This window comes from Lepisosteus platostomus, chromosome 24 (genome assembly GCF_059453375.1).
Source record: "Lepisosteus platostomus isolate fLepPlt1 chromosome 24, fLepPlt1.hap1, whole genome shotgun sequence".
In the NCBI taxonomy this organism is placed as follows: domain Eukaryota; kingdom Metazoa; phylum Chordata; class Actinopteri; order Semionotiformes; family Lepisosteidae; genus Lepisosteus; species Lepisosteus platostomus.
Genome location: NC_142634.1, coordinates 4,121,327 through 4,141,457, shown reverse-complemented (window position 1 = coordinate 4,141,457; position 20,131 = coordinate 4,121,327). Strand labels below are relative to the sequence as shown.

General features: G+C 56.1%; 2 protein-coding genes across 7 annotated transcripts; one reads left to right on the top strand and one right to left on the bottom strand.

Moving 5' to 3' along the window:
• Window positions 1-1,402: 1,402 nt before the first annotated feature.
• LOC148641380 (transmembrane protein 233-like) lies at window positions 1,403-9,955 on the bottom strand. 2 transcript variants are annotated; one of them, XM_088617913.1, is made up of 3 exons: window positions 9,628-9,955; window positions 4,684-4,818; window positions 1,403-2,780 (listed from the first exon to the last, which is right to left on the bottom strand). In XM_088617913.1, the coding sequence occupies exons 1-3, from the start codon at window positions 9,799-9,801 to the stop codon at window positions 2,769-2,771; spliced, it is 321 nt and encodes a 106-aa protein (XP_088474039.1). In that variant the 5' UTR covers window positions 9,802-9,955; the 3' UTR covers window positions 1,403-2,768. The 2 variants fall into 2 exon arrangements, with proteins under 2 accessions (XP_088474039.1, XP_088474038.1); XM_088617912.1 differs by having other exon boundaries at window positions 1,403-3,551; window positions 9,628-9,953.
• Window positions 9,956-10,658: 703 nt separating this feature from the next.
• On the top strand, window positions 10,659-16,146 carry LOC148641379 (uncharacterized). Of its 5 annotated transcripts, none has more exons than XM_088617907.1 (7): window positions 10,659-12,026; window positions 12,972-13,292; window positions 13,451-13,561; window positions 14,107-14,144; window positions 14,258-14,398; window positions 14,965-14,991; window positions 15,104-15,347. In XM_088617907.1, exons 1-7 carry the CDS (start codon window positions 11,975-11,977, stop codon window positions 15,248-15,250), a joined length of 837 nt encoding a protein of 278 aa, XP_088474033.1. In that variant the 5' UTR covers window positions 10,659-11,974; the 3' UTR covers window positions 15,251-15,347. The 5 variants fall into 5 exon arrangements, 4 of the variants coding, with proteins under 4 accessions (XP_088474033.1, XP_088474032.1, XP_088474034.1 ...); XM_088617906.1 differs by having other exon boundaries at window positions 10,664-12,026; window positions 14,255-14,398; XR_015929745.1 differs by lacking the exon at window positions 15,104-15,347 and adding an exon at window positions 15,375-16,146 and having other exon boundaries at window positions 10,682-12,026; window positions 14,255-14,398; window positions 14,965-15,103.
• The last annotated feature ends 3,985 nt before the right edge of the window (window positions 16,147-20,131 follow it).

Genomic DNA, 20,131 nt, shown 5'->3' with positions numbered 1-20,131 from the left:
AAAGCAAAACAAATACAACTAATATAAAACCTACAGGCATTTACAATACAGACACATCATCAGCCGTGTCACTCTGCAGCTCCCAGCTGGCAGCCCACTGGAGCCCAGCAGTGTGAGTACCTGGAGGGGAGACTCCTGGGAAAGCTAAGGCTGCTGCTGGAAGAGGTGTTAGTGGGGTCAGCAGGGGGCGCTCACCTAATGGGGTCCTAATGCCCCAGTATAGTGGCGGGGACACTACACTGTAAACAGGCGCCGTCCTTCGGATGGGACGTAAAACCGAGGTCCTGATTCTCTGTGGTCATTAAAAATCCCAGGGTGTTTTTCTCGAAAAGGGTGTTACCCCAGTGTCCTGGCTAAATTACCCCCTTGCCTTTACCAATCATGGCCTCCTAATAATCCCCATCTCTGAACTGGCTTCATCACTCTGCTCTCCTCCCCACTGAGAGCTGGAGTGTGGGGAGAGTATTGGTGCATCATCCAGGTGGGGCTGCACACTGGTGGTGGTGGAGGGGATCCCCATTACCTGTTAAGAGCTTTGAGTGGAGTATCCAGAAAAGCACTATAGAAGTGTAAGCAATTGTTATTAATGATTATTATTATAATGCATTTCCATTCAGTTAACATTTACACTCTCAATCAGCTGAGAACTACACCGACAGGAAGAACTGACACCTTTCAACAGGCTCGATAGCATCATGAAACTCCAAGGAAGATGGCAGGTGGAAGAGTCTCGAGCCCTGGAGCCACACGTCTGCATTCTGGATGATGATGATGGTGATGATGAAGATTAAGAACCTGGGGATCCAGCAGCTTTCCAGGATATCCCCGGATCTTGGGAAGTGCAGAAGCAGGTCGAGGGGCTGTCTGTCTTGTCCAGTCAGCTGACCAGCCTGGAGGAACAGCTACCCTATATTTAGCAGGTGCAACCGATAGGATTACAGATCGGAATACAGGATCCTCCAGACTAGGCAGAATGCAGCTGTCCCGCAGGGGCTGGGGGGAGCTCGGGGGAGAGACCAGGGGCTTAGTGCGAAGACACGCACACACGCTGACCCCCGACATCTGCGCCTGCCAGTTACTCCTGTCGAGCCCCCCTTCTCTGTCAGCCGCTGCACAGAGACAGCGCCCGGGCGGAGAAGCTGCCTGCTTCCAACGTCAGACAAGCTGGTCCGGTTCCAGCTGTCTTGACTCGCAGAGACGAAAGATAGCAGAGATTCGGCACTGGATAGCAGCCTCGGATTGTGTGGCTCGTCCGGCCTACGATGGCTTGACTACTGATTTCTGTGAGTCCCAGAGCACACCAACGTCAAGGGGCTCCACAGAGACCACACAGCCTCCCACCGGTTTAATAATCACATAGTAACAATGAAAAAACACAAGATATGCACAATGAGAGGAGACAGAGGGTTTGGACATTTATTCAAACGTGTTACATCTGTGTACATAATATTAAATACACAATAATAAAGTGTAAACTGTGACTTCACTTCCGAAGACAATACCTTCGTGAAAACATACAAACGAGAACATTTCTTTTTTAAGTCGACATGCTGCACATGTGCGTGTTCATGCCAGGTTTAACTTCCATCGGGGCCAAAGGTTCGAGGCCCACAGTGCAGCCGGTGCTCCCACATCTCTTCAGGCCTGGGGGGACGCGCCCCTGGCGCAGACACACCTTGTCACCAGGTGTGACAGGGCAGGTGGTTAGAAGTCCAGCGCCGCAGGTGGTGCAGGACTCCTTAAGCACATGAGGGCTTAAACAGCTTAAACTGGATCTGTTCATCTTTCCTGCACAGCTCTGGAGCTGCTGCTGATTTAAGGACACCTACACAACGAGCTGAGCCCTTGTCCTCAATGGGCAAACTTGGGGAGCCCTGATTTAACAAACCCCCGAAAACAAGCCCCCCCCCCCAGGGCTCTGAGAGAAGACTCTGCCAAACACCTGGCCCCCAAATTCCCAAACACCCTAGCACCGATCCGGATTTCAAACGTGAGGCTGTCAGCCCTGCCGCTGGCTACAATCAGCATGCTGAAATGTGTTTCTCTGGCACAGCGCCCCCCCTGGACAGTGTGGGTCGCTCCACCCTTCAGCATCACCAGCGCACACTAGACGCTGCTGGTCAGTGAATAGCTGGTCATCTCCAGGACGGCAGCATGACTGGGGAGGGATGTGGTTTTTAAAGACTTTAAATATGGGCCACAGGGAAAAAGAAAAATTACATACATTTTTTAAAACATTTTCCTTTGTTCTTTCGAATGTTATTCTTCTACAGAGTGCCTTGATGCTGGCACTGACTGACGAGTTTAATGGGCATCATCAGGCGAGTCCTGCCTGGGGAATTAGGGGAGCCAGGAGGCCATGCTACTGAGGACTCAAGACACCTCCCCCTTCCAAACCCTCGACCCCCCCTCCATTCCAGCACAAACATGCTCAGTGCAGAACAGGCTCCTCCGTGGCCTTGAGTCCAAGCACAGAGGGCAGAGACGCCCCCGTTAACAACTGAAGAAGGAGATTTAAGTATCAGCCACCGGCCTCTCGGCGTCTCAGTCTGAGGGCTGCTGGGGACTTCGTGCCGTGGTGGGTGTCTGGGTCACTGGGTGGACAGGAGGGCATCTGCTGGGTCAGCAGTCTGGTTCCAGGACCCCTGGGGGAGGGGGGGGTGGTCGGGGTGGTAGAGGGGTAGTTTAGGCTCTGCTGCCCCTGATACCCCCATCACACCCCCTCCGCGGGGGCTGTGGTCTGTGGCCTCACTGAGGTGCACCGCACCTCAAAACTGTATCTAAAAGGAAAAGGGGCGCACATACACAGACACGAGAAACAGCATCGTTCACTGATTTCTGTACACAACCGTCTTCAACATGCATCGCATGTACTGTGCCTGCCACAGAAGGCACGAGGGATACAACAGACACAGAACTAGTGCACAACAACCGAGCCGAGTGCCAATCGCTCCATCCTTGTAAGACAAACAGAAATACCGCAAGACGCTTCGCCACATCGACATGTCATCACGCACGTGCCTCCAGCTCCTTCTCAGCTGGGGTCCCTCTGGGTGGGTCGTGGATGATGGGGGCGGATTGGTTTTTGTTTAAACAAAACCCCGGCGCAGAACAAACGACTACGAGCTGCGTGCTGGCCGTTCCTACGAAGTCGGGTGATAGAAAGATGAGACAACCGATGCCTGTGAAGTGAAGGAATATGATCTAGACAGGAAATCTGTCCAGGTTTTGGAGCAGCTCAGGACTGTTAATTTTCCATGAGGAAACGTCCTCCCTCCTCTCCTGCTGCTGCTCTGTGTCTCACTCCAGCCATACACAGAGAGCAGCAGAGGAGGGGAGCTTCTCTGCTGGGGATATACAGAAACGCAGAAATACTTCTCATAGCTTTCGGTAAAATCAACAAAGGTAAAGGCAAGAGCGCCGCCGTGAAGGAAAAAACCCAGGAAAAACCGGAAGGTGGGCGCGGTCTTCCCTGAGGGCGCGCAGCACGAGGGCTCGCCCGCGGCGTCGCGCGAGGGCGTGTCTGGGGCCGCGCGGGGTCAGATCACGTGCTAAAGGAGTCGAAGGAAAACAGAAACCGTTAGACGGCCGGCGTGGCTCTCGATCCGGGCTCGGGGCAGGAAGCAGCACGCGCAGGATGGTGAAGCGTTCAGCTGACCAGGCGACACAAACGCACAGAGGACTCTATGTGCAAACAATGCGAATAGCCGCTGATCGCCACTAGAGCAAAACCAAGCTGCTGACTCTGATGCACCGGGGGGCACAGCGACTGCTCTGCAGATGCACTGGGAGAGAATCGGCTCTGAGCCGCTTCTGAAACAAACACCTGGCGTTTTGGACAGGCACGCGCCCAGAGCCCTCACCGCTTCCGCCAGGATTCGATCCCGGTCGCCTGCGGGCTCCGTGCGCGTACAGCTCCCCTCCCCAGGCGGCAGATAACCCAGAGACCAGCTCTCCACTGTCTCTCTCTCACAGGGGGGAGACGCCACTCATTGCTCATTTAATGAATTCATCCTCACATCCTTCTATAGCACTATTCTGGACTCTCCACTGACAGCTCTTTACAGTAATAGGGATCCCACTACCGCCGCCAGTGTGCAGCCCCACCTGGGTGATGCACCAGTCCTCTCCCCACACACCAGCTCCCAGTGGGGAGGAGAGCAGAGTGATGGAGCCAGAGCAGAGGTTTGACCAGGACACCAGGGTAACACCCCTACACTTTTCGAAAACCCCCCAAAGAGTCAAGACCTTGGTTTTACGTCCCATCAGAAGGATGGTGCCTTTTTTACAGTCTAGTGTCCCCGTCACTAGAGCGCTGATGTAGCACTGGGGCTGTGCGTGAGAAAGGGTTACAGACAGTGTAACCCATCTAACCAAAGGTCTCATCCTGCCATTTCCTGAAAATAATTCTCGACAAGAAGAAGAAGAGGCACACCGACTTTCAACAGGCAGCCCTTTGATGGGCCTGGGGACCCTAGAGCACGGAGGGGTAAGGACAGGACAGCGCGTGCTCTCGGGGGGCTGGGCAGCCTGCCTGGCAGCCGCGAAGGGGGTTGAGCTGGGAGGAGGGCAGGAGGGAGACGCCATGCTGCGCACAAGGATGGATGGCAGTAGCACGGACAGCGGGCCGGACACAGGGGGCTGGACACGCCATGCTGGACGCCGAGCCGGGCAGCCGCCTACCGTGGTGAAGTGCACAGTGCAGTAGATGGCGATGACCAGCAGGCCGATGATGATGGAGGCGATGGCCACGTACAGGGCGTTGCGGCCCAGACGCTCCGAGCCCTCGATGTCGCCTTGGTTGTAGCTGTTCACAGACTGGGCAGACAGAGAGAGCGGGAGAGGGGTGGGTGGGCGCACGGAGCAGGAAATACTCACGGAACCGCAGGAAAAAAAACAGAGGGTGCAGGCAGCAGGGTCTGCATTACTGCCTGAAAGCTTCTGGTGAAAATGCTACAGGTTTGCAATGACTTCCTGGCCGTCACAAGCTGGCAGGGGACCTGTTAGAAAGAGCTGTGGCGCCCCTGCAGAGTCTGACACATGTGGGGAGCGCTGAGAATGCTGGGAAGGAGGTCTCTTGTGCCCGGAGCACAGAGATCCAGATTTTAGCTACTGAGGGCGACTGCTGTCTGACTTCACGGCCGACCCAGCGTGTAGGACTGAGGGGTTCGAGAAACGGGTGCCGCTGATGATGAAAGAGGTCAAAGCAGGAAAACCCAAACTCTGCGAAACCGATGCCGAGTTCAACTTTCTCCAGGATAGATGTCCATCCAGCTGGAGAGCACAAGCACAGGAGGCCACCTTTCTCCAGGAAACCCAGACGCTGGGAGTCCAGCAGAGACACCCAGAGCTGCTCGGACTCGCACTGCTACATGAGGCGCAGGCAGCCAGACAGACGTGCGCAGATGTGGCTCAGGGGACGAGCAGGGTGCGGGCCGAGCCGAAGAGAGCTGGCAGGGGATTGTGGGGCAATATCCCGGGCCACCGCGGGGACTGGGAGCCCCTCACCAGCAGGGTGCCTGACGGGGAACCCTCAGCTCCCGGGCCACGCTCACGCTCCACAGCTCCACAGGGTCCTGGACCCCCAAACAGGATACCCAGCAGGGGGGTCCGGCTTAGGGAGAGGAGTGAGGGAGACCCCAGATCTGGGTGTTGAGCCTCCTCCTCTCAGTGAGGGACCCAACCCCTGGAAACACTCTATATTTCTATCACCTCGCCGCCCTGGAAGTCGGGGGGGCCACAGACCGGGGGTACAGCCCCCCAAAAAAAACGCAGTGGCACTCACAGGAGAGGCAGCTCTCTGTTCATCAAGCAGAACAGCCTTTTCGGGCAACACGATTCTCAAAAACCTTTCCAAGAATGCATGCTTGGACAGACCAGATAGACCGACATGAAATAGATCAGCTGTTTTCTCCTGCTGGAGGATTCATTAAAAATACACCATTCCTATTCTTCCACAGGAAGACAGTACTTCCCGTCCTGCTACTCTGCATATGAATTATTGACCACCTGCATTATAGACTTATCCTCCTCATTTTTAAGAACCTAAAAGCCTCTAGTTGCTTTGGCAGCATCCTCCCCCAGGAGGGAGGTATTGACGATCTGTCAGGGCTGGACAGACAGGGACTGGAATCAGGGCAGGCTTGAGCCAGGGGGGATACAGCTGTCTCATCGGAAAGCTCCTGACTTCCCAAGCTGGCGCAGCTAATGGACGGAGCACGACCCCCCTCCCATTCCGGATCGCAAGCAGCGCGGGCGCGCTGCCAGGCACAGGGCAGCCGGCGCGCCCTGCTCCGGAGAGCATTCCCAGCTCTTCCCGGAGGGCGGAATTCCGGGACAAACGCGGGTCCCGTGAGGAGTGAGGAGGGTTCGGAGGGGTGGGTCGCCGCCACTGGGGTCGCCCCTGGGATGGGCGCTCACCGACCTCCGCTCCAGACACAGGGGAGCGGGGACCCCAGAGAGGCCGTGGCCCCCAGCTCCACCCCCCACCCCCCCAGGGAACGATGATGAGCGGGGAGGAGGAGGAAGACAGGCATTACACCCGAAAACTCACACGGGGAGTTTCCCAGAATTCACAGGGGGGGCGAACACGCGCAGCTGCCCCATGGGATACTGGTCCCCCCGAGAAAGAATGTCTCTCTGCGATCGTCCTTCCGAGCTGGTCTGGGTCCGGTCTGGTCCCAGCAGAGTCCCAGCAGGCTCACCCCCTCCCAGAGGTCAGGGCAGCACAGTCCGCGCGGAGTTAACCACATGGCAGTACCCTGGGCCAGGTCCTCACCGCGCAAGACCGACCGGCACAAAGGGCTGGCTGGGGCTGCGGTTTCACTCCAACATTTCCACAGGGGTCCGATTTCCCTTTCCAGATGTGCGGCAAACGTGTGAGACCCCTGGAATGGCACCACACTGATCAGGTGTGTCCTAATTCACTGTTCCCCCATGCTCCTCAGAGGACGGCTAGGAGGAAGTCCCCGGGGGAAGGGGTTGAACGCAACACAGCTCTGAAGCCCAGGGGTGAGGCACCGCACTTGAAGACAGGTGAGATCTAATGTCACAGCCTGAGGAACAGTGAGTCTGTCTCCCAATAATGCTCCAGCCGCCTACAGTATATGTCAATATTTTATGACATGTCTCTGTTGTAAATGTCTGTAATAGGTCTGTAGATTTAATTTTACTTTTATTTTGTGTTTTGTTTCGTGTTCATTTTATTATTTTTATTTGCTTTGGCACCACTGATTGTACCCATCGGTCATGCTAATAAAGCACCTTGAATTGAATTACTGGAGCTCCTTCCCGGACAGCTACCTCAGCTTTAAAGCCAGCCCAAATGATAAGAAGAAGAATGTCCTGCGAGTCTTCATTATTATTATTATCATTGTTGTTGTTGTTGTTGTTGTTGTTGTTGTTGTTATTACTGCGGCCACACGCCGCAGAGACCACAGGAACGACAGCTGCACTCGGGAGTCTTCAGGACTGACCTTTGTTACAACACATAACAGGAAGTGAATACCGCCAGGGCCCTGGACGACACATGGACATCGATACATGTCCACTGTGTTTACAAACAGCTCCGCCAGGGGCCAGTCTCCGAGAGCTGGCGAGGCCCGCACCCCCCACTCTCCCTGCAGGGCTAGAAGGAGTTAAACCGGGTCTTACTGTCGGGGGCTCTAGAAATAGCCTGTTGGTTATTTAAGGTGTCTCAGGAAGTCTCACCAGCACTAAGGAACAGCCAGCATCTTGTTTATGAACTTCAGAGGAAGACACATGAGCACACTCACACACACACTCACACACACGCCCTCATGCTCACACACACATGCACACACACGCTCACATTACGCACACACACTCACACACACATGCACACACACACGCTCACATTACATACACACACACATGCACACACACGCTCACATTACGCACACACACTCACACACACATGCACACACACGCTCACATTACGCACACACACGCTCACACGCTCACATTACGCACACACACTCACACACACACTCACACACACATGCACACACACACGCTCACATTACATACACACACTCACACACAGGCACACACACACTCACATCACATACACACACTCACAACACACACACATGCTCACACATGCACACACACGGTCACGGTTCAGTGTATATCACGCACACACACGCTCACATTACGCACACACTCACACACATGCACACACACGCTCACATTACATACACACACACACATCACACACATGCTCACACAAGCACACATACACTCACATCACACACACACATGCTCACACTCGCTCACATTACGCACACACACTCTCACACTGGAGCGTGTGAGTCCCGAGGTGCTGGCAGCTGCTCGGCTCGTTACAGCTCCCTGTCGCTCTCGGCTGACCAGCGGTGCGGCCCCAGGGGTCAACTCCTGCGCGTCCACTCCTCTGCCCTGCGCGTGTGTGCGTGTGTGTGTCTGCGTGTGTGTGTGAGTATGTTTGAGAGTGTGTTAGTATGTGTGTGAGCTTGTGTGTATTTCAGTGTGTATGTGAGTGTGTGTGTATTTCAGTGTGTATGTGTGTGAGTGTGTGTGTGTGTGTGTGAGATTGTGTGTGAGAGTGTGTGTGTGTATGTGAGTGTGTGTGTATGAGTGTGTGTGTATGTGAGTGTGTGTGTGAGTGTGTGTGTGTGTGTGAGAGTGTGTGAGAGTGAGGACCCCTGGGGCCGCCCCAGTCCTGTGATTCCTGCTCTCCTGCCTCTCCCCTGTACCCAGGCCTCACCTGTGGGCTGCGGGTCGGACCCGTCCAGCTGCTGCTCAGAGCCCAGTCCTGCACTGCCCGCTGTCAGCAGGCCCGTCAGCACCGGCCAACTCCCTCTGGGAGGACGACACCACACGGCCCTGCTACAGGGGCGCAGGGGTACAGGGGCGCAGGGGCGCAGGCGGCTGGTCCCATGTTAAGAATGGAGCGCACTGGCTGAGACCTGCTGTCCACCTGCCCGACCCACACTGAGGGGTTCTGTCTGACCCACACTGAGGGGTTCTGACCAAGACCCACACTGAGGGGTTCTGTCTGATCCACACTGAGGGGTTCTGTCCGAGACCTGCGCTGAGGGGTTCTGTCTGACCCACATTGAGGGGTTCTGTCTGATCCACACTGAGGGGTTCTGTCCAAGACCTGCGCTGAGGGGTTCTGACCGAGACCTGCGCTGAGGGGTTCTGTCTGACCCACACTGAGGGGTTCTGACCAAGACCCACACTGAGGGGTTCTGTCCGAGACCTGCTGATCGCCTGCCTGACCCACACTGAGAGGTTCTGTCCGAGACCTGCTGATCGCCTGCCTGACCCACACTGAGAGGTTCTGTCCGAGACCCACACTGAGAGGTCCTGCCTGACCCACACTGAGAGGTTCTGTCCGAGACCCACACTGAACGGTCCTGCCTGACCCACACTGAGAGGTCCTGCCTGACCCACACTGAGAGGTTCTGTCCGAGACCTGCTGATCGCCTGCCTGACCCACACTGAGAGGTTCTGTCCGAGACCCACACTGAGAGGTCCTGCCTGACCCACACTGAGAGGTTCTGTCCGAGACCCACACTGAACGGTCCTGCCCGAGACCCGCGCCCGCTCCTGCCTGCTTACCATGACGGAGAAGACCAGCGCCACGATGTTGACGGGGTACGCCGGGCAGAAGCAGGTGAAGATGGTCAGGAAGAGGTAATTCCGGGGAGGGTGCACCTCGGGAGCCTCGCGCTCCGCGCCCTGCTCCGCGTCCAGGGGGCTCTTCGCCCCCGAGTTCGCCGCCGGCACGGACATGGGGCGGCTCGGGGCGGCTCGGGGCGGCTCGGTTCTCCGGGAGGCGGGAGGGGAGACGGCAGCTGCGCTCCGGCGGAGAGGCGGCGAGACCTGATCTCCAGCCGGGAAGCCGAGAGCTGACCTAATGAGCCCGGGAGGAGAATACTATCCGTCCTCGGGCTGGGGGAGAGGGGGGCGGAGGGAGGGAGACTGGCAGCAGGGCGGCTCCCGCCTGCCCATTCCTGTCTCGTGGCCCCAGCGGGGCGGGGAGAGAGGGAATCTGCTGACCGGCTCGTGCGGACGGCCCGATCGATACAGTGGGCATTACCCAGCGGCCTGTGCGACCCGCGCTGCCGGCTCGCGGTGACGCCTTCCACTTATATTTCTAAAACCCGCATCAGGAAAATTCTGGACCCACGGGGCTCGGGCGCCACGAAGCCCCGTGATAAAGTCCTCTCCGTGCTCGATCGGTCCCACTGTGGACACAGACACCCGAGACACCGAGCTAAAAAAAAATGGAAGGGGTGAATTGAACTCTTCCGTGCTTCTCCAGCGCTCAGCAGGTGAAAGGGAGGATGATCTTTTATAGATCACTAGATCACCCGAGTTCACCGCCCACGCGTGCGTGCCTGCGTGCGCGCGTGCAGCCCCGGGTCTTCGTCTCCAGGGCGCTCACAGTCCCCGCGCGCCTCCACCGCGCGTGTGGCCGGGGCGGTCAGAACCTGCAGAAGTGCACCAGGAGCTCCCACGCGCCTGCGAGCCCTCGCCGCGAGACAGCTATTTTTAATCGCGCGCGGTTTTGATTTGAGCACGGCGGACACGTGTCTGTGAATTGCCCACACTGTTATCGCTCTCACTCACAAGACGGGGCAAGAAATTCCCTTTCCGGACAGTCCGGCTGCCGCCGCCCCCCGCCGCGCCTGAAGGAGTTATTTCACAACAGCGTGAGCGGCCCTGCGGCGGGAGGAGAGCGAGAACAGCCCCGGAGCAGGCGATGGACGGACAGCAGTGTGCCCCACCCTCACTCCAGGGGAGTGCCCCTTTATCAGACGGGGACGCTCGACTTCCGCCTGGTTCTGTCACTGGTGAAGCCGTCCCGGGTCAGAGCGGGCCCGGCCTGAAGGGTGTGGCTGTTTGTCTGGACTCCCCGGAGGCCGTGTCGCCTTGATGCGGTGTTCTAGGCCAGCCGGCCCCGCAGACAGGAGGCTTGTGAGACGGAGTGACGTGAAGCGGAGATGAAGGAGACCGAGGGCAGCAGAAAGACTTCACACACAGTCGTGGGAAGATTGTAGCGGACTCGGCAGACACAAAGCCGGGGGAGGAGTTGAGAGAGGTGCCATGGGGGGTACACTCTCCCACTCTGTCTGCAGCGCTGCTCGCTGTGGTGCAGCCGGAGCGAGCCCACCGTGTGCGCTGTGGTGCGCACGCGTGTGTCAGAGCAGCTCTTCACACCTCCGCCCACGAGCTCCTCTGCCCGGCTCGAGAAGGCCGGCGGTGTCACCCGTGCAGGCGCGGACTGCGCTCCCTCTTCCTCTGCAGGAAGAGCTCGTGGGAACCTCGGTCGCGAGGCCGCGGGAGGCTGTTCTCGAGGCCTGAAGCAATTAATCAATTAAGACCTCCGGCGTGCGCGCAGCAAAAGGCAGTGGTAGAGACAATTCACCAGCTGCCTCAATATTTATGAGCACGTAATAATGAGCGTTTTGAGATGTTTGCTTTTGAAGGCACATATGAAACAAGGTGTATTGTTCTAAACCCAGAACAGGACCTTTCTGCGTCCGGGTCTTTCGAGAACAGGCGCGGAAGTGCTGGAGTCTGTTGATAAACCGTGGGAGCGTGGTGCTGTTTGCGCGACGTGTCTTCAGAAATCCGCACCTGCGGAGACCGAGCTCTGAGCGCGAGGCTACCGGCGGGACAGCGGAAGCCGCGTGCGTCAGTCGCAGCTCATTAATTTCGGAGAGAGAGAAAGAAAGCTGAGTGATTCGCAGAAGCGAGGGCGCTCCACCGTCCCTCCCTCCTCTACTCCTCCTCTTCCTCGCCACAGAGGAGCTCGTCAGCAGGGCGTCGCGCACTGACACTCCGAGGTAAAACAAAAACCAACGGAAAACGCGGCTCAAGCGGCGCATTGCTGTTCCTCGCCGGGCGCGAGACGTTCCCACCTCGCCGGGCAGCGGGCGCGTGCGGGCGGCGCGAGAGGATGGCGACGCTCCTGCGGCTCCTGGTGATCGTACAGGCGGCGCGCGCTTCAGGTAGGGAGTCGCTCCCACCACCCGCGCGGCCCCGCCGCAGGGATGTGTCAGTCGACCTGCTTTCAAGGGGACTTTTGACTTTTGGGTTAATTCCCTGCAGAAAAGAGAAGGAAAGAAACAACGTTTCGGCTGTGGAGCCTTCTTCAGGTCTGGCACCCGAAAATGGCTCCACAGCCGAAACTTCGTGTTTTTCAGCAGGAATTAACCTTTACTTGTTCCTTTGCAGCCTACGCATGCTGACGCAGCTCCCTTCTTGAACTAATTTTGACTTTTAGTCGACGTAAACTTTTGATTGTTCAAAGAATATTAAAGCAATAACACGGTTACATCAGGCGAATTTATTACAACATTTTTTTACACCTATTTGTGCGACGTATTTGGACTGGAAACACACCGCTTCTTGGCACAGAGCGGTGATATTCAGCGAGCTAAACGACACGGCTCAGCTCGGACCGTGAATGAGCTGTAGATGAGACCGGGGGGTTCAGCGATCGGACCCGGACAGGACGGCAGTTTCTCTCCCTCTCTCTCCTCTTCTCCAGGCGCACTGTTCTCCCTTCGGCTCCTTCACCCAGCTCCTTCTCGCTTGTGAACACGAAGGGTGAAAAATCTACCAGCAGGTCCTAACAAAATCTACTTAACCTCACTTTACTAACTCTTTACAATTTCTTGCATTAGGAATGGTCTTTTCGCAGACCCCAGCTTGCTCTCCATGAGACACAGACAGGGAGAGAGAAGCTGGGGGTCAGAGCGCAGGGTCAGCCATTGTACGGCGCCCCTGGAGCAGGTGGGGTTACTTTGAAGTTGCTGTTGACGTGAGGCTCTTTGGCTGCTGGGCACGAAGCTCAGCCTGAGCGCATGTTCTCGCTGACCCCCGTGCTCGCTGCTGTGCTCATTATTCGCGACGATAAGGACGCCTTGAGCTCCTTCTTTCTCGACTCGCAGGACAGCGGCTGCTCGGCGTCCGCCAGTGGCCCGAGTCCCTGCGCGCGGAGGAAGGCGGCGAGGCCGCCATCAGCTGCTCCTTCAACGGCACCGGCTTGGAGACGGTGTCGGTGGAGTGGTACCGGAACCAAACAGCCAGAGAGGCGCCCCCGGAGAAACGGTACACGCGCCAGAACGTCACGGGCCAAGGCACCGTGGCGGTGCTGACGCTCCGCGCGCTGCGCCCGAATGACAGCGGCGTGTACGCGTGCAAGATCACCCCGCTGATCCCCGTGCAGCTGGAGGGCGCGTGGGGGAACGGCACGCGGCTGACCGTCTCAGGTGAGACTTCGCGCGACCCGCGGCCTCGTGGGACACCAGAATGTTCTCCCCCTCCTTGTAACTTAAGGCAAAACACGGCGCTGCGTGGTCGTGGATACCCGGGCCGACCTCGCTCTTGTGAGCGGTCTAACGGCGGTCCTGTCGGTTCCCTCCCGCAGGCGCGAGTGGGTCCCGGCTCGTGGCGGCGCTGCCCTGGGCGCTCGTGCCCGCGCTGGTGCTGCTGGCGGCGGCGGCCGCGCTCTGCTGCTCCCGGGCCCGGCGGGACTCCGGTAAGGAGGATAGACGAGCCACGAGCTCCTGTGCGCTAGTTTGATTCATGATCCAGAAGTGTTTCCGTAAGATAACTCACACGGGTCATTGGAACAGGCCGCTGGTGCCGATCTGCTGGCGTTACAGATCAAACACTGAATATCTACTGAAAAGAGCTTTACATCTTGCTGATGAATTCATTATATGAAACAAATCAATTAAATTTAATAATAAAATAAATTACTACAGCAATAAATTATTATTATTATTGTTGTTATTATTATTATTGTTGTTGTTGTTATTATTATTATTATTATTATTATTATTATTATTATTATTATATTTGCCGCCGTGCCCCTTCCTTGATTAAACATGAGAAAATAATGATCTTAAATCTTAAATGTGAAATGTGATGAAAATATTTCAAAAGTACACATGTTCTCCTCCGGTAAAATGGTGCCTTGACTTCTGTACCTGCTGCTGCGTGTTCAGAGCTTCGATTCTGGCACCGCTGTCCGGCGGCCGGGACATGAAGAAACACACGGACCTCTGTGCTCTTTTGCAGGCAATAATATCTACACTGAAGCAGACCGCGGGCCTCCGGTAAGATATTTCTATTTATTTATGAATTAACTGGTTTTGCCTACGGGACTGGGGGGTGCTCCGCGCTGCGCTCGGAAAGCGGAGCGAGAACTCCTGTCGAATCTCCCCAGCAGGCGCGCGCCTCCCGCGAGCCGGAGCCGGAGCCGGAGCTGGAGGACTTCGGCTACTCTGTCCTGCGTTTCCCCGCGGGCCCGTCCTCGAGAGGGACCTCCGCCGCGGCGCGAGGAGGCGGCGAGCCCGCGGCCGCCCTGCAGGTACGGCAGCGCGCGCAGACAGCCTTATCCACACGTTCCCGAGCCTGCCGCGCGCGGGACGGCCCGGCCCGGCTCCGTACAGAGAGCCCGAGATACTTCACTGGGATGAAGCCCTGAGCCCGAGCGAGCGAGCGAGCCGGTGGCAGGGTGTGCACCGCGCGCCGCGCTCGAGATAGTGCGCGAATTGCAGAAGTCGGCTCGAGCGCGTAGGGTTTTTCAAAAACACACCCGCCCAAACCTCTGTTTATCGCTGTTGTTCTCGTTTCTCACTGCAGCCTATTTAAAATAGCCTTTACATCCGTCCATCGCAAAATATCGATTAATGACAGGGATCTATAATACATTGGGGGTAAAGAGCTTTGATTCTCTCTCGGGGCATCGCCCGTCATCGCCGAGAAGTCTGATTTCTGCTGAACCCTGCCGCCCACGGGCGCTCAGAACTGTGGGCACCTCCAGCCCGCGTCACGGGTAGAAAAACAACGACTTCTGAGAAAGACAAGCCTGTACAACTAGGGCGCCCGGTGGAGCTTCGTTCGGCCAGAATTTAAAATCAATCTCACTTCCAGGCACGCGCTGGAGAGCGGCACGAGGAGGTGGTGTATTCTCTGTGCGGCCCACAGCGGAGCTGACACGCGTGGACATCGTGGAATTCTGCAGGCACAGCTCAGCCACACAAGCCGAGGTTCACGCGTGTACATTCCGCAGGTAAGACGACGACAGGAAGACCGAGAACGAAGGAAGAAAAGGAGTCAAAAAGAAGGACCGCGGGAACGACTCGCTCACACGCCGCGACGTGTCGCTTCGTCTAGAAAAAGACTGGATTGTCTCTATATATCGCACCAGTCTCTGTAAACCACGAGTTATGGAGACATTTTACAACTCTGGTCGGATTTCGATTGTTTAAATATGTTCTTGTGTTGAACTTTGAAGTAAACACATCTAAAACTGATCGTTTTGTCGTTGATTGTCTTAACAGCGCGGCGATGCGAGTTCACAAGACCGTTAAAATGAACGACAAGCCAGGGAGCCGCTAACGGGAAACGTACCTTTTACTGCTCACGAGATCAAGGATAGGTCCGTCAGCCCGCGTGCCACACACGTCCTGATTTGTTCAAAGTAAGTGTGCGCACGGGCTAAGTAATTATAATTACAATTTATTATAATAATGATATATAATTTATAATTAATACCCCGGCGTCCTGGCCAAATTTCCCCCTGGCCTTTACCAATCATGGGCTCCTAATAATCCCCATCTCTGAACTGGCTCCATCACTCTGCTCTCCTCCCCACTGAGAGCTGGTGTGTGGGGAGAGGACTGGGGCATCATCCAGGTGGGGCTGCACACTGCTGGTGGTGGAGGGGATCCCCATTACCTGTAAAGCGCTTTGAGTGGGGTGTCCAGAAAAGCGCTATATAAGTGTTCTGGAATTATTATTATTATTATTATTATTATTATTATTATTATTATTATTATTAAACACGCTCGCACACTAGTGCCAGTTCAAACGCGGTTTCAGAGCCGTGCCTGTGGTTGGAAATCTACGGGTGTTGTCCGGTGTGTGCCCGCAGACTCGGCGCTCGGACGGCCCTGGAGAACGACAGAAACCTCGATCGCTGTTATTCTCATTTATTGTGCGAGTACGAGTTTGAAGCCTATAAATTGAAATGTTGTGCTGTTTATTGTTGCTTCACTTCATTGTACTTAGAATTTGTATACGCCCTTTGTAAAATTAAAAAGATTAACCGAGCGTTAACTGTTTTAATAACTTGTCACTCCTAATAAGTAATAACGCCAGAATGCGGGTATGTAAGGGCTCTATTACGGAGTTATCTGCGCTGCATAAATGACTGACCCTGCGCTCTGACGCCCGGCTTCTCTCCGTGTCTGTGTGTCTCATGGAGAGCGAGCTGGGGTCTGTGGAACAGTTGAATTCCTAATGCTAGAAATTGTATATGGCCAATATGTATATGGCCAGTGATCTCTTATTTTCTCTAGACAAACAGTATAGTGCCCAGCAGGCGCGGGTGTGTTTGTTTATGAAGCCGGGACACGGGCAGGCGCCACGGGCTTCACCCGAGCCTGAGTCTCGAGGAGCCCGAGGGCAGGACCACTACACTGGCGCGCGCCTGAGCTCAGGTCCGAGATCAATTCCTTTTCCAGCGCCATCCCACCGGCGCAGGGCGGGAAACGGAGCCCCGCGAGCGCCGGGCCGGATCGCACGCACTGACCGCGAGACAGCGTCTCACACAGCGCAAAATCGCTGGATGGAAAAAAAAAAACCAAACACCACAGTAAGACACCGAGGCGCAAAGCACGCGTTTCTTACTGTTCTGTTTGCTTTTTTCCATCCATCGATTTTCTAACCGCTTCCTCCTGGGCAGGGTCAGGGTCGCGGGGGAGTCGGAGCCTATCCCGGCAAGCAGCGCGGGTTGGGGGGCTAGCTAATCGCAGAACAAGTACAGACACACACACTCACTGATACACACACTCACACGCACGAACACAGACACTCACATGCACTGATACACACACTCACTGATACATAGACACGCACAAACAGACACTCACACTCACAGATACACACAGATACAGACACTCACAGATACCCACGCACGCACAGTCACAGATACACACGCACGGATACACACCCGCACAGACACGGATACACACACTCACAGAGACGCATAGATACACGCACGCACTCACACACACGCACAGAGACACAGATACACAACCGCACAGACATGGATACACACTCACACACACGCACAGAGACGCACAGATTCACACGCACAGACACACACAGATACACAACCGCACAGACACGGATACACACACTCACGCACGCTCACAGACACACAGATACACACGCACAGACACAGACACGCACACCAGGGTCAGTCAGTAAGATCACCAGCGTGTCTTCGGACTGTGGGATGGAACTGCACGCGAACACGAGAACAGACAGACTCCACACAGACAGCACCCCAGGGCCCCCGCGCTGCGAGGCAGCAGTGCTGACCACTGTGCCGCCTTCTGTGGCATTTCGAACCTTTTTTATTTGCGTCAAGATGGATCATTCTTCTGTAGCCGTACTGCCCGAGACGGTCGTGAGTATCTTACTCCGCTGGTGGTGTTGGTGGTCAGTCAGCCCGGCTCGCTGTAGAGCTTGTGGGGAAATGAAACCGAACGGCTCGGGCCCACGGAGCCCAGCTGCGTCCACGGAGGACCTCAGTTCGCCCGGGTTCCTAAAATCGCCACCCCGGTCAATCAGAAGGTGTTGATTCGCTCGGTCGGGGCCGTGCACGTCCGACAGCAGCGGTGAGAATCCCTCTGACAGAGCGACCCATCGCAGACGCGGGTCCACTCCCGGTTCCGAACCAGGCCCGGCGCCAGAACAGTTGGAACGGGTGGGCATTTGGGTTTGAGACACGTGACTCAGCGGACACACAGAAACGATTTTGTCTGAGCTGGTCCGCGTTAAGGAGAGCGGAAATGTCCCGGTCATGTTCAAGGCGCGCCTCATGCTCCTTCCAGAATGTTCTCCTGAAGCGGAGTGCTTGTGACGCCCTTCGTCTGGCGTGTTCCCAGCCACGGTACCCCCAGCTGTACAAGCGGAGTCAGTGGCGCGGGCCCTGCTGCCCTTCCCGCAGGGGTAAGACGCTGTATCGAGCCGGTCTCGATCAGGGCACCACGGAGATACAACAGAGCGACTCTCACCCTGACACAGACGGACAGGGTATGGACGTCGAGCGCCCTGGTTGTGTTTTTCCATCCCTAGGTCATCAGGCGGCTGCGGCAGCGCTCCACAGATGACCGGCCGGGAGTCTTGATTGGTCCAGCCGGCTCCGTCTCTAACGGAGACACCAGGCCGGCTGGAGCTGGCGTGTCCTCGTCTGTTCCCCACTACACAGCCCCTTGGACGGAGACTGAAGAGGGGCCCTTGAACCATTTCCTTATATCCATTATTGAGACGGCTGTCAGCCCGGCTTTCTGATGAACGCAATGAGATTGAACACTTTCCGGCTCCAAACCCGCCCGCAGGTTGGACGCAGGGCCTAGCGACGGTTTTTCATTCGTCGTGACAGGAACAGGCAATCTGATTGAAATGTCAGATGGGTTACATACATATTTGTCAATATTTCTAAAAAAAAAAAACGAAGACATTTTTTCCACTTTACTAGAAAATTCTTTTTTTTTAGTGGGGAGGGCAGTGCCCCTAGTGCCCCTAAGCGACGGCTGTGTTCCGAACCCCCGGCCTGTTTCCGCCGGCTCACGGCGAGCAGCACCGAGCGGAACCGAGCCCAGGTGACCGCGCTCCGGCGAGGCGACAGAAGACCTCAGGCGCTTTCTAAACGAACAAAAACAAAATAACTTCCGCCTCGCGATTTTAAAAAAACTTTTTATAACCCGATAATCGATCTGGGGTCCTACTGGCAATGAAACAGGGCGGGGCGTAGGACTGGGGGCTCCCCCCTGGGATATGTGTGCCCCCCCAAAAATCGGCGAACACGGGAGCACGCTGTGTTCGGCTGCCGTCGCGGCGGTCGGTTGAGAAGCGGTTATTCCCAGATGCCCGCAGAACCTAGAGCTGCTCCCGAAACCGCCGCAGACACGCGTGTCCTGTGCCAGAACAAAGAGCAATTCAGTCCTGCGTGGGGCCCGCTGAGGATCGGTGCACTGGTGCCAGGCGTCCCGAGTGGGGCTCAATGTCACCGAGGCCCAGATTCCCGAGTGGGGGTCGTCGGTGCACTTCTCCCACGCGTCCGCAGTTCAATGAATCAACGTCATTAAAGATTACAGCTGTGTTCAGGATAGCGGGAGCGTCAACCCCTCAGGGTTTGAACCGCCTGGCCTCCCTCCGGCCCCCGGTGCAGCAGCTCCTCTCTCCTGCCCCTGGGCTGAGCGCGCGGGGGGTAGCACGCCCGTGGAGGTGCGGCGTGTCCACTCCTGTATATGAAGCACTGTCAGCTTATTCGCTATGAAAAGCGCTATACGACCGCATTTCCTAATACACACGTATGCTCCTGTAGCAGTCTGTACACAAACCACTTCTCTAAAAGGAAGGACGTGCGTGTTATCAATTATCTCTCTACATCTCTTACAATAATGGCCAGAAATGGAACGAGGAACGAATAAGTGAATCATGAACCCTGGTGGTGCAGTTCCTTGTGTGTGTGGGGGGCCTGGTGATGTCTCTGCAGCCCCCTCCGGCGGACAGTCCGCGCACTGCAGGATACCCGGGCCTGTCGACGAGCACTGCGAGGAGCGTGAGGCACATCTGGGACACCTGCAGGGCGACCGTGTTGACGGCATGTAAATACAATAATAATAAATAAATAACATCACTTTATTAACCCTTTTAAATTTTTTGCATTAGGAATTAATCTTTTCACAGACCCCAGCTTGCTCTCCATGAGACACAGAGACAGGGAGAGAAGCTGGGGGTCAGAGCGCAGGGTCAGCCATTGTACAGCGCCCCTGGAGCAGTTAGGGTTAAGGGCCTTGCTCAGGGGCCCAACGGAGTGGGATTCCTCTGCCGGCCGCGGGATTTGAACTGGCAACCTCCCACCTACAGGCACAGATCCTGAGCCACAGAGCCACCACTCCGCCCCATGTCAGACGTTTAAAAGAGATCTAGAGGCACAGGCAGGTTATAGCATACAGCAGGGCCTTCTCAGCTCGTGAACAGATGTCGACCAGTCCCGGCACATCTCCTGCTCCCAGAACCA